The sequence below is a fragment of the Ambystoma mexicanum genome, chromosome 4p (assembly GCF_040938575.1).
Source record: "Ambystoma mexicanum isolate Mex_15411 chromosome 4p, UKY_AmexF1_1, whole genome shotgun sequence".
NCBI lineage: Eukaryota > Metazoa > Chordata > Amphibia > Caudata > Ambystomatidae > Ambystoma > Ambystoma mexicanum.
Window position 1 is genome coordinate 1,107,825,750 of NC_090927.1, and position 14,284 is coordinate 1,107,840,033.

Sequence of the window (14,284 nt, forward strand, 5' to 3'; positions counted from 1 at the left end):
TAAATAGCAAAGACAGAGAGAGATCAAAAACACTCAGACCTGATGCATTTTATAATATATATATATATATATATAGCAGCAGATAGATACTTGTCAATTAAAATCCTTGCTTGGGGAGTATCATCAGCTGTTCAAAATGACCTGGCGTACCCACGTATTGCATTTTTCCTTATACTTAATTTCTGACAAACTTTTTAAAAAAATCTCTTTTTTTGCCAGAGGTCAGAAGACTAGTATTGCTTTATTGTAAGTGTATTTGTTTGATTACGTTTATAAAAATGAACTTAATATATTATTATGTTAGTAGGTGATACATCTAGTTCTGGCGTGATGGATTCACCAAAGCCATATCCAGCTCACAGACAGCCAGTGTCCAGCGCATGGTACCTTGAGGCCCAAAGGCATTTCCACAGTATGGCTGAAGGCCAGAGAAGGCAGGTCCTCTAAATGAAAATCTCAGTGTCGATGTTCTCATTATTAGTGCAACTTCAGATTGTGCTTACGCTGTTCCAAGTATGGTCTCTGAAACAGTATTCAGACCCAAGTTTAGAATGTGTACGGTGGGCAAGACTAGGTGGCTGAACCGACTGCACGAGTGAATGGTGGCAGAATTATTTTCATCAGGCATTCTCCCAAATATAACCTGAGAGGAAGGGACCTTTGTATTGCAGAATCATTAGGGAGCCCAAAATGTAATTTCAGTGTCTCTCCAGAAACAAAATCTTTATCTCGGTAACTCTCCATCCCTCTGTCTCTGCCTAACCCTCCATCCCACATTTTCCCTGCATTTTCTCCCACGGCTCGATCTCTCTCTTTCTCTCAGTGTGTGCGTGCATGTGTGCCTGACGTTATAAGTGAATTCATGTTAGTGTGTCCATGTGAAAGAGAGAGAGAGAGAGAGAGACACAGAGAGAGAGAGAGAGACAGAGAGAGAGAGAGAGAGAGAGAGAGAGGGTGTGTGTGTGTGTGTGCGTGTGTGTGTGCCTGTGGTTATAAGTGAATTCATGTTAGTGTGTCCATGTGAAAGAGAGAGAGAGAGAGAGAGACACAGAGAGAGAGAGAGAGACAGAGAGAGAGAGAGAGAGAGAGAGAGAGGGTGTGTGTGTGTGTGTGCGTGCATGTGTGCCTGAGGTTATAAGTGAATTGATGTTAGTGTGTCCATGTGAAAGAGAGTGAGACAGAGAGAGACAGAGAGAGAGAGAGAGAGAGAGAGAGAGGGGGGAGGGGGATGGTGTGTGTGTGTGTGTGTCAGTGTGGAGATGTGGAGATACACGCACTTAAATCATTGACTAGCCATTGCTTTTTCTTCTTGCTCTTTGAGTGTATCCCTTGTCTTACTTCTAATCTAACACAATGGGTGATTCTCTTTCCTTTTTCCTTATCATCCATTTAACTTCCTTATTGCGCACAATGTCGCTTCATTAGCAGAAGTCGCCTATTTGTAGTTCGCATACACGTAAGTTAACATGTGAAACGTTTGCCTGCAGGAAACATGGGAATGCACATCCGGGCGCCCTCTGACATGAAAAAGGCCATATTTGTAATAAAGTCCTTTTGTGAATCCTTCACTGAGCGGGTAAAACGCCCAAAGAAAAGACCAGCCAGTGCATTGGCATACTGTTATGAAGGCGATACCCTTTCATATTAATATGCCCGTGCCCTGTAATCAGGCGCTGCTTTTTACACTATGTTTGAACAATGTCCCTTGTTTAGCAGCGATTTGGCGCGAAGGGGCAGTCCAGAGGAGACGTGATATCCCTGTCCATGTGAAAAACATGAATGAAATGGAAACAAATAAACATGTATTGTTGCAATGTCCTGATCTAATGCAGGAACGCGCATTGCTTCTGGGGAAATGTGTAAATAATTGGATTCGCTGTATAGAATGCAAACAATTATCTATGATAATAGATGCAATTACATGTTTGATGTGTGTAGAAGAATCAAACTCTTTGTTTACTTGTATAATTAATGACTTGTGTAGACATCATGTATTTTTAGTTTGCAAAGTTGCTTTAACTGTAAATAATAAAATAATGCCCTGGCTTTCGACCCTGCCCAGCATCGACACCCCCCCCCCCACCCCCCCCCCCCCCCCCGCCGCCGCCGCCGCCGCCGCCGCCGCCGCCGCTCATCTCATCCAGCTTCCCATTAAATATAAGCGCCTGGCCTTCCAGGCACTACAGCAAGATACCCACGTCTCTGACCTGAAACTATCACGATTTCGTTGTGGGTCGCGCTCAGTACAGATGAATAATGTCACCGTGGCCTGGCACGCGGCAACATGCACACAATGAACGCCAGCTGCCAGCACATCTGTACAGGGTTAGTAGTGGCCGTTTCTTGCTCACTCTGCGCACTGCCAGGTGGGTCCCGACTAAGAGAAATAAAAGCATAGGAGGAACGAGGCGGCGACAGAAAATACTTGCTGAAAGTTCACACTTCATCCCTACCTCAGGCACACAGAGGCTCCACTAAGGGGTGCCCCCCAACGCCTCCCTCCGGCCCACCTGCCTCTTATGAATGCAGCTTCTTGTGGCACCCCAAGATTTCCAGTGAGGCACCCCTATGACGAGTGTCTGGGGGCGCCACAGCGGGCACACCAGGAAGTCGTGCCTGCTCCTAACTGCCCAGCATCCTAAAGCTGGCACTTCCGGGAAAGAAACTTGGGGGAGCGTTGTGATTGGTGTTGCTGAAGTCCAGGTAGAGCAGTCATGTACGTGAGCAGGATGGAGTTTGCCGGTGTACCCTCATCGGTGGACCCTACACCGCCATCGTTGTGCGTTGCAGCGCCGCCCATGTTGCCTTCTCAAGGGGTGTCTGCCCGCTTTTGGTGCCATCGCTCTAAAAACCATGTCAAGCCCAACATTTTCCAAAAAAAACTCAGCTGCTAATAAAATGATGCTTTTTACTCACTAATGCTTATAACACGGCTCTTTCTTCAGTCTCAGGAGGATAGCTCAGCAGCAACGTGCTCGCCTTGGAAACAAGACCACACAGAGCAACACAGGTTCGATCCCTGATGCCTGGGTCCGCTCCCTTTATAAATAATCTATCATATCATAGAACAAGTTGGGGAATCCTTAACCAATTTAGGGCCATTACGTAGTATGTATATATATATATATATACACACAGAAAGGTGTCTAGTTTTGCCTTTAGGTTGTAAGTATAAGTGCGCGTCCTAATTTAGGGGGCAAGTACCAGAGGACCCCTTGGCAAGTCTGTTTTATATATCCGGGGCACTCTAGGCCCCTGGAGGGGGGCAGGCAAGCAAAAGGTTCAGCCTCGCCTGCTTGGTTACACCTTTCATGGACGCTGGGATGAAAGGTGGGGGTGTCACAGCACGTTCTTCACCTCCGGAAGAAGAAGCACTTCCTGTTCGTACTCATCAGTGGGTGATGGACAAGGAAAGCATCGAGGGTGTGGGCATGGGCGTGCTGCTTAGCGCTTGACTCCGATTGATAGCCTACTTTTAGAAGTTCTCAAAGTTGACAGACCAGAGAATTGAGGCACCAAGGGATCTAACGATGTGCCCAGGATCACACAGTTTTGTCAAGTGCAACTCTGGCTACTTGGTTTCAAAGTCACTAATGTTGCCCTAGGCCAGGGCTTCTCTTTGCCCTGTCTATAAGCGCCCCCTGAGGTGATGAGATAAAGCTGTGTGACTGCTGCAAGCCCTGCAACATTGAGTCCTTCCAGTTTGCCGCCCTGCTGTCCTTTAATCACTAAATTGCACTGTACAGCACAAGCCGCTGGTCGCATGGCATACGGGGCAGCTTCTCCATTGAATCACCCATTCCCGCCAGATTCATTTCTAAACAAGCAAATCTAAAAGCGAGGGAGCCAGTGATCTTGTGCAAACCGGGTTTCTTCTTTTTTATTTTTTATTTCACCATGACTCAGTTCCTCTTTCTGCCAAGATCTGAAGTTTGCAGAAATGGCCTAAGGACAGAAATAGTATTTTGCATACATTTTTTTTTTTTTTACTTTTATGTTATCGATGACCTAGAAGAGTGATCGGAAAAAAGAAATCAAAGTTATGGATGGAAGGATTAAAGGTTGTGGATTCGAAAAGGGAATGCTGTGCGCTAATGACCACTACTAAAATGTGTGAGAAAGTTTTGTGTTATAATAGGACTAGCCGGCAGGGTGGACTCCAAAACCCCCCCAGCTCATCCAGCAAGAGCTGGGAAAAGTTAAACTATCCAAATTAAGGGTGGTGGGTAGGGCTCACACGCTCACATCACTACAATCCGTGATCATTTATGAAAATACTGTCTGAATGGACATTTCCATTAATACAAGAGCTAATGTATTGAAAACATAGATTTATTCAATGGTTGATCAGTCGACACGTGTTTCGACCTGCGGGTCATTCTCAAGGCAAACGTCCAAATCCTGTTCAAATATTATCTGTCAATTTCAGATGTGGTTGATTCTATTGAGTGAAATAGCTTGCGAATGCAAGGCTGCCAACGTAGAGGTAACACCAATAACAGCAGAATTCTGCGTTCGGTTGCTCTAACTAATGTAAAACCCGTAAATCGGCGTTCCATGTAATGGGGACAAATCCCAGGAAGAAAATCAGAAAAAGTTATGGATGGCCTAGTTCTCTGGGCGTCCTTATTGGCCAAAGTGTCCATCGTAGATTGTTCACATGTGTTCTCTGCGGACACAGCTCGGAAGGGATTTGCCAAAAGTGATTTCTTTGCGGCTTTTTTAAATGTTTAAAGCTTTGGAATTCCTCCCCACATCAATGGGCCTCATTCCGAGCATGGCGGTAAGGGATAGCGGCCACCGCTAACGAGAGCGGTGGCGGTAATCCCTTACCGCCATACTCCGAGTTCCCTTTGCGCCATGGTGGTTTTAACACCTGCTTTTAGCAGGTGTTAAAAACCATGGCGCTAAGGGACCTTGATGTAAATTACGCCACCGTAATTTACGGTGGCGTTATTGACGCCTTCCCCACTCCCATTATGCCCTATGGGGCAAGAATGGGAATGGGGAAGGGTAAATGGGGATTGGGGAATTACCGCCCCGCCAACCTTGGAATGGGGCGGTAATTCCGCCATCCACCAAGGCGCTGCCGGTCCGGGTACGGCGTCAACCAAGGCGTTAATAGCGCCATTGGTTAGCGCCGTACTCAGAATGAGGCCCAATGACTCTTTGATCAGCAATTTAGTCCCTCATAATAAAACTATTAAGTTTTGATGGAGTGCTTTAAGGCAGATCCTTCTCGCTCCAAGTACTGCAGTATATGGTGCTATTGTTATTTTTTTGACCTCAGAAGAACGAAGCGCAAATTCAACACTAAAAGTAATCGAACTTGTTGTGACTGTCAGTCTGATTTATAGAATTTTCTGTGCGCCGGAAAGTGCCTTTGCACACTAATCAACGCGCAGAACTTCTTCTGTCGATTCATGGAATGGACTTTGTATGCCTTTCCGGAACCTTGCAGAGATTCTGTGCAGGTCCATCACCTCTCTGCGTACAGGCGGCTGCCCTGCGCGAGACTCCATGCAAAATGTGCGACCGCCCTACGCAGAGAAATAAATAGGGAGCGGGGCATGCCTATTCCCCATTTTCCCAGAAAAATGAGGAAGAACGTGGGTGTGTTGAGGGACGGGCAACGTAGTCTAATTGCATCCCCAGTCAAGTGCAAACCAAACTGAATTCATGGAACCCAACGCACAACCACCCATTGGGAAAAGTTACATGCAAACCTCATGGACTCATCACCACATGATAGGAGGTGCATAGCACTGTGCGCATAAGATACAACACGCAGAGTTAGGGTTCATGTAGCAATTAAGGGGTGAAGCACGTAGTTGAGGTGCTGGTTTAAGTTAGGAGTGTGCGTATGGAGATTGGCGGGTTGCAGCCCTCATTTACAGGGTTTCCCACGCAGATCCGCCGGGGGCCGGCTTCAGTTACTTGACATACAACACATTTTTTAGGGGTGCAGTTTGGGGTTTCAGGGGAGTGTACGCAGTGTCACCTGGGTTCTGCCTTGATTGCAGGGAGACAGCCCAGAATCATAGCCGGTCCGAGAGCCCAGCGAGTAGAGCACTCGCTTTGACATCTGTGCAGAACCTGCTGATGCAGGTTCGAATTGCGGCGGGGCCAAACTCAGCCTTTCATCCTTCCGAGGTCGATAAATGAGCACCACACACCGTGGGTAATAATGAGCAGCGCTCAGATGCCTGAGGGTTCGTAGCGCTATATAAATGCTAAATTATTATTGACGGGGTGCATGACGGCCGGGATGCAGACTGCACAAAGGTTGCTGTATGTGGCTGGATCTGCTTTGCATGGGGGAATGTCGTGGGTGTTCTGGCCGCTACTCGTGCCTAGAGTTATTTTGCAGTTGCATTTTCTATGAATAAGGCTCTGTGTGTATTTGAGAGGATACCTGAGGGAAGTGCTTTACTCCTGGTGCTACACAACTGCCACCATACGAGGGGCCTTCACAGGTTGTGCATGTAAAAGGAAGTCTTTGAGCTAATGTAATCCGTGTAGCTCTTAAGGTTCTCGGTGGAATGGAGGCTCTGACTGGAGGTTTTCAAGAACTATGGATTTTTGTCATCATTAATAGAACTTTGCAATCTGGGGGCCTGATTCACAGAAGTGTTTTATGAATACGCAAGCCCATAGGAAAACGCTCTGTGAATCCAGCCCTGTGCCTGTGCAGTGGCAGCTCGCGCTCTCCCTGCAATACCGTCCAGCTTAATCAGAGCTTTTCTCTGACTATCTAGAAACTTTTACAAAGACAAGATAAAATATAACGTGCAATATTACTCATTTCTCTCCAATGTAGGTTTCGTATTGGGGGAAATTTGTGTCTGGGTATCCAGTAAGACTGCAATGCTTTGGAGCATCTCTGGATTGTGTCAAAGTTCTTACAGGTGTCCTGTATAATAATAGTGACGTTTTATTTATATAGCGCCTTAATCCAAAGTGCTTTACAGAGCACATATTTACATACAATATCACCCAACCGAAATTGGTACTCATTTATCAACCTCGGAAGGATGAAAGGCTGAGCTGGCTGTGCCGGGATTCGACCCTGCGACCTGCAGATCACGCTCAGACTGCAGTAGCAAGCGCTCAAACCGCTGAGCTATCTTACTGGCAATCACTTATCACCGGCATATTACATATCTATGCATATATATCAAACTGATCACCTCGCATGATGTTAACCTACCACTAAAACATGCGCACTGTGTTAACGCTGTACTGTAGGATGAAACATGGAAGAAACACCATTTAGTATTGATGTGGCAAAGTGTCCTTAGCATGTTGCAGCAGCGCCTCCCTGCATGACCGTCCCCTGAATGTTCGAGGGGCCTCAGGTACAGGAGGTTAACGCTGTACTGTAGGATGAAACATGGAAGAAACACCATTTAGTATTGATGTGGCAAAGTGTCCTTAGCATGTTGCAGCAGCGCCTCCCTGCATGACCGTCCCCTGAATGTTCGAGGGGCCTCAGGTACAGGAGGTTAACGCTGTACTGTAGGAAGAAACATGGAAGAAACACCATTTAGTATTGATGTGGCAAAGTGTCCTTAGCATGTTGCAGCAGCGCCTCCCTGCATGACCGTCCCCTGAATGTTCGAGGGGCCTCAGGTACAGGAGGGGGGACTTGTTGTGGGCTCAGGTGACCTACAACAAGCCCTCAATGCCTCTTGAAATTCTGTCTGTATTCCGGAAATGTTCATATGAACGGACTAATGGCACTTTCATGTGTGAAGGGCTAGCCTCAGACCCCCAAATGGGAAGGTTCAGTGGGTACACTCGCGATAATGAGCCTTGAAGGTCCTGCCACTACAAAAGCATGGTATACCCCTGCCAGCCTGGGCATAGGGATGGAAAATGTGAATGGAAACATAGGCCTGTCCATGCTTTGTATCCCCATCGCTTTGAAGGTCATGGAGATGCTGGCCGAGGTCGGAGCAATCTCCCATCTGAAGTGGGTTGTTCCCTGTGCCGGGGACCTGGCGGACCAGATATTGCGGATCCTGACACGGGCAATGCTGCGTCCTCAAGCTCATGCCTGGCGGATCACGAATGGGCTCAAGCGCGTGGCATCCTCTGCCATGGGATTGCCCTGTGCCCACAAATACCCTGGGTAGGGGAAACCAAACGCTCACGGAGATTTGATTCAACCTCTGTGAACCTGCCCACCCGGAGAATGCAGGATTTTCCCCGGCTTGCATGTGCGCCTGTCACAGGCAATTCAGGGCAGGCTCTTGTGACTCAAGCCCAGAGCTTATAAAATGGCCTTATATTGAAGCTGAAGTGGAGTCATTGAAAATACTCTGCCATAATGGTCCTGAACGAATCTGACAGTTCCACCTAGGTTTGCATTCTAGTTGGATACCTTGAGAGTGTGTTGGGCATTTCCATCATTGGTTTCAGCTCTGTGGGTAGACATGTGGGTGGTTTCTGCTTTACCTGTCCTCTTGCTCATGTGCCCCATCCTGCCACCTTTTGTTATGACGCTGGAGGGCTGCGTATAGGAGTCTAGCTGACTGAATGTGGGCACTTTGTGATTACAGTTCATATTAGAAAAAGTTGGAATTGGAAGAGTGTTTGTTCGTATCTCACACACAATGCAATTTCTGACACTTTTTATTGGACTCATTGTAAATATCAAGCTGAGATGGTACAATGCATTAGTGTCCAATGTCTCATAGACTTCTTCATCGGACAGGGATCACTGAGTGCAATGAGTAATAAGCACCCACACTGGACATTACTTTCTCATTGAATGGAAGAGACCTTTCAGTTTAAACCTCTTTGGGTGAAGGAAGAGGATGCGTGGAATGCAGGCCAGAGGGTGCCACTTTATCTATAAAATATGCATGGCCTGGAAGTGCCACCGTATCTATAGAGTATACATGGCCAGGGAATGCCACCTTACCTATAGAGAATGCATGGAATGCAGGCCTCGGAACGCCACCTCATCGATGAAGAATACATGAAATGCAGGGCTGGGAATGCCACTTTATCTATAGTGTATGCAGGCATAGGAATGCCACCTTACCTATAGACTATGCATGGCATGGAGCGCCACCTTATCTATACAGAATGCATGAAATGCAGGCCTGGTAGCTCCACCTCATCTATAGAGTATGCATGGTCTGGGAATGCCACCTTATCTATAGCAAATGCATGGAATGCAGGTCTGTGAACGCCACCTTATCTATAGAGAATGCATGATATGCAGGCCTAGGAATGCCACCTTATCTATACAGAATGCATGGAATGCAGGCCTGAGAACGCCACCTTGTCTATAGAGAATGCATGGCTTGGGAATGCTACCTCACCTATAGAGAATGCATGGCCTGGGAGTGTCACCTTATCTGTAGAGAATGCATGGAATGCAGGCCTGGGAACGCCACCTCATCTATAAAGAATACATGAAATGCAGTGCTGGGAATGTCATTTGATCTATAGTGTATGCAGGTCTAGGAATGCCACCTTACCTATGGACTATGCATGGCCTGGAAGTGCCACCTTATCTCTAGAGTATGCATGGCCTAGGAATGCCACCTCATCTATAAAGAATACATGGAATTCAGGCCTGGGAACGCCACCTTATCTATAGAGAAAGCATACAATCAGGCCTAGGAATGCCACCTTACCTATAGAGTATTAATGGCCTGGAGCACCACCTTATCTATACAGAATGCATGGAATGCAGGCCTGGGAGTGCCACCTTATCTATAGAGTATACATGGCCTGGGAATGCCACCTTATCTATTGAGAATGTATGGAATGCAGGCCTGCGAGTGCCACCTTATCTATAGAGAATATATGAAATGCAGGGCTGGGAATGCCACTTGATCTATAGTGTATGCATGCCCTGGGAATGCCACCTTATCTATTGAGTGCTCATGACCTGGGAATGCCACCTTATCTATACAGAATGCATGGAATGCAGGCCTGGGAACGCCACCTCACATATAGAGAATATATGAAATGCAGGGCTGGGGATGCCACTTGATCTTTAGTGTATGCATGCCCTGGGAATGCCACCTTATCTATTGAGTATTCATGGCATGGGAATGCCACCTTATCTATAGAGAATGCATGGAATGCAGGCCTGGGAACGCCACCTTATCTATAGAGAATGCATGAAATGCAGGCCTAGGAATACCACCTTACCTATAGAGTGTGCGTGGCCTGGAGCGCCACCTCATCTATACAGTATGCATGGCCTGGGAATGCCACCTTATCTATAGAGAATGCATGGAATGCAATCTGAGAGCGCCACCTTATCTATAGAGAATGCATGGAATGCAGGCCTCGGAATGCCACCTTATCTACAGAGGCGCTAATCTGGCAAACAGGAAGACACCTAACAGTCCATACTGAAAAAAATTCAAAATTCTAGCAGTGCTGAGAAGTATATTTTCGGAAGGCACAACTTATTCACATATAAATGTTGCTTGTAATATATTCTCAAAATTAGACACAAGTAGGCTTAAAGTGGATCGCAGTAAGGTAGAAAAATTAGTAATGCTATTTTAGAAACTTATGCAATTAATAGATTTAAAAAACACACTATTGTAAAGCTGAGCATGCTTTTCACATGCACAGCTCAGAGTCTAAACATGAGTGTATCTGAACTTCCAAATAAGTCATATGTGTTTGGGCTCACCTCCTTTCCAGCCCTCTGCCAACCTGCTCACTCATTATAGTGCAAAGTATATTTATATCATATGCCTACAAAAGAGAAGGAGCTGATGGCGTCCACAGTTCTTTACATGTAATCATATGATATGATGTGGCATTTATGTGTTTTATTATTTTTATTTTTATTTTCACCAATAAAGTTTGCAATACAATTATAAATAAACAAGCTTCATAAAATTACAAACCTGGTCACAAGATTGAGTCCAAAAGAGAAGAAAAAAGAAGAAAAAATCATCTCATAATGCATAACACTACATAAATAAGGAGAAAAAGTAGAAGAAGAGAGAACATTGAAAAGAGACCAGAAAGGGAGAAGAAAAAGAAACCGAAGAATATCTAACTGTATCAGTTGCTAGTACAATTTATAAATAAACAATAAACACATCCACACATAACATGGCATGTTCTTGGATAGCATAAGAGCAAATCAGAACACATTTCAGGGTAATAGTGAATTTGGACAAAACACACCAGCATATTGAGTCACCATGAGACGTTAACCATACACCTTGAGAAAGATCCGCCATATGTCCATACACTTTTCAGTCTCTCCTTTCAATTTGCAAATTGCCTTTTCAGAGGTGGAGATCGTAAGCAATTCATCCACCCACTCATCGATGCAAAGAGAGCTGCACGACTTCCAAGCCCTAAGAATCATCTTTTTCCCAATCATACAGACCTAAGGAATCACATTCTCTTTCTAAAGTCAACATCCTCTAACAATGACACATCACCCAGTACTAAGAGAGATGCAACCATTGGAATGGTGCAGCTCAACAGCAAACCTAATCTCTCACAATCTCCCTCCCAGAATACCTTAGTTTTGGGACAGAACCAGATCTGATGACTTAAGGTACCTCTTGCTTGTTTGCATTTCCAGCACAGATCATTGATGTGGCATTTATAACGCGCCCATACACACAGGTGTCAATAAATATTCATTAAAAAAAATTACTTGTCTGACCGTTTGGTCCAGAGCATTGCCGTGATGGTAGTGCTAACTCAGACTAACGCGTGTGACTCTGACTGCTGGCCGTTACTGCAGAGCATAACAGAGCTTGCTGTAAGGGTTGCCTCGTTGTGATGAGTGATGTTTGCATGGAGCCAGTGCCCTGTTTATAGACCAGTGTGAGTAAAGCGAGAGGGTGAGTTAACGGTGTCCAGTTAAAGGATCGAATGTAAAAGGATTGAATGTAAAAGGATCGACACAATAGGGCCGAAAACAAAAGGATCGCATTTTTTTTTATTATATATATTTTTGGGGTTTTCGTATAGTTAAAAAAAGTGTTTTTTACCACAAAAACAGGGGTTGGGGGGGGACCCCCCAAAAAAAATAAAAAATGTAAAAAAAAACACATTTTTCGATCCTTTTGTTTTTGATCCTTTTGAATCGATCCTATTACCATTCGATCCTTTTTTTTCAATCCTTTGACCTACAACCTGTGTTAACGCACTACATGCGGCAAATCAGAGGCCACAGGAGGGCCGAGAGCAGAACTCCAAAAGGGGAATCACGTGCCCTTTGAAAGCTTAAACTCATCCCCACTGAAACACGTCCTTCTATGCAGAGTAAAGAAATGCAGCTTCAATTGCTGACATAAGAGACACAAAAATGGAAAGGCATTGACAGAAAAATGCTGCTTGTGCTGTTTCCATTTTCAGGATGGAGCTCGGGAAAGGAATAATTTAGAGTCTGGGTAGATTCCAGGTTGTAACCCCGAGGGGGGCAATGCTTGCTCTTCTCTAATTGGCATCTACCTCTGAAGGGAACCAAAAGGGACAGATATCTGGAGAGAGTATTGCGCCCCCGGGTTTTATCATTCCAGTGGTCGCAGAGTGCGCCACGTTAGATGTGAATTACGTAACCAACTCTTGTTTGATTCACTTCCGCTGTTACAATTGACGTGCTTACTCATAATTCTAAGGCAACACCTTATAGCCTGCTCTTAATTTTTGATTAGGAAAGCAATATGTTAAGGTAACAGTGCAAGAAAAGGTGACATCAGGTGCAGTACTCACAGCTGAAACGAGACGTCTTCAGATCACTGGCCTTCATTGACAACGTTTTTATTGCAAAGACAGAGCAATGAACCATGATGGATTGGCAAGTATGCAGTATGCTGCTATGAGGTGAAAAGGAGTCGAGCAGTGTGCATTACTAACCCAGGCCCTCCTGTTACGGAGGTACACATGGCATGGTATTGCAGTGTGTGCATGAGTACTCACCATCTGTGTGCACAGCAGACACATAGGTCCAGTTGTACCGCTTCACGATGTCCAGCATGGCCCGGGCCTGCAGGATGTCAGAAGGGACGACTCTCAGAAAGTACTTGTAGAGAGTCTTGTCGCTCAGGTCGATGCTGGTGGCTGAGTAGGCAATCTGTGGGATGTCAAAGAGCTGCAGCAGGTTCTGCACCTGGATGGCCACGGAGCTCGAGCCAGGCCCAATGACGCCCACTATGGGTTTCTTGGTACTGGCAGTACCACTCTCCGCGCAGCGCAGCAACCCATCCTTATCCTCCCTCAGCGAAATGAGTGAATCGCGTATGAACTCAATGCTCTGTTCCAGGGCCACAGAGGAGTGCCAGCAGGAGTCTCGGATCTCAGTTCCAAGGCTGATGTTGGGCAGCAGGTTCTGGTCTGCATTGATGCGATCTAGGGTGTGGAACATGGCCTCCACCCGCTGGATACCATACTGCTCACGCACCTCACCACACTTACGCTCCGGCACCTTCTCAGCCGTGGGCTGATGGTGAACTGAGAAAAGAGCCCCAATGATGATGTCTCCATCCATCCTGGCAACCGAGCGTGGCGAGGAACCCAACGATGTCAAAGCTCTCCGGCCCGTTTGCCTAGGGAATATTTCCTCCTCAATCAGGATCACAGGCACGATGACCAGCAGAACACCCAACATTTTGTTGCACAAAGTCATCCAAAGGCAGGTTGGGCAGCCAGCCAAATTCCGTCGACACATAGTCAAAGCTCAAGATGAGGTTTCCACAATGGCGCAAAATGGCTGAAACCAGGTGCAATGGTTTTCAGACTAAACACAGTCTTGTCAGACTGCCACGACTCCAGGGGCTGGCTTCCTGTTGAAAAAGAATGGACACATGAATGCCAATGATTAGATGAAACTGTGTCAGAGCTCAGAGTTCATTTTCCGAGGGGGAATGGTTTATTCAATTTTCTGCCCAACAACGTCAACATTTGTTGGCATCATGTGAGGATGTCAGAAGGAAGCTTCAGGGCGTTTACTGGGTTGTGGTGTTACTCTTTACATAGTTGATGTTAACAGAGCGATAACAAAACTCTCCTGTTGCATCATTTTCAGCATACGAAACAATTCGGTAAGTGTTACAGAAAATGGTATAAGAGTTTTAAAAGTTCCGTAACTTATGCGTTAAAAGACTATTCTCATACTTGCCGTTCCTTGGCACAGATGATAAGAGTAAACTATGGGCATTTATTTGAAAGTAATTCATGTGCTTTAAGTAACCCTTCGAAAATCCATATCTATAAAAAATACACTTTTCGATCATAACAAACGTACACGAATAGCGAACTGACGAGTAAAATG

At 45.8% G+C, this 14,284-nt stretch overlaps 1 protein-coding gene across 3 annotated transcripts in view; it reads right to left on the bottom strand.

The window, feature by feature from the left end:
* The window catches only part of GRM1 (glutamate metabotropic receptor 1), a 2,116,184-nt gene that overhangs the window by 2,100,069 nt on the left and 1,831 nt on the right, over window positions 1–14,284 (bottom strand). For all 3 annotated transcript variants that reach the window (XM_069606696.1, XM_069606695.1, XM_069606697.1), the window contains exon 2: window positions 12,934–13,796. In XM_069606696.1, the coding sequence (XP_069462797.1) occupies window positions 12,934–13,681 (748 nt within the window). In that variant the 5' untranslated portion in view covers window positions 13,682–13,796. The remainder of the gene's footprint in view (window positions 1–12,933; window positions 13,797–14,284) is intronic.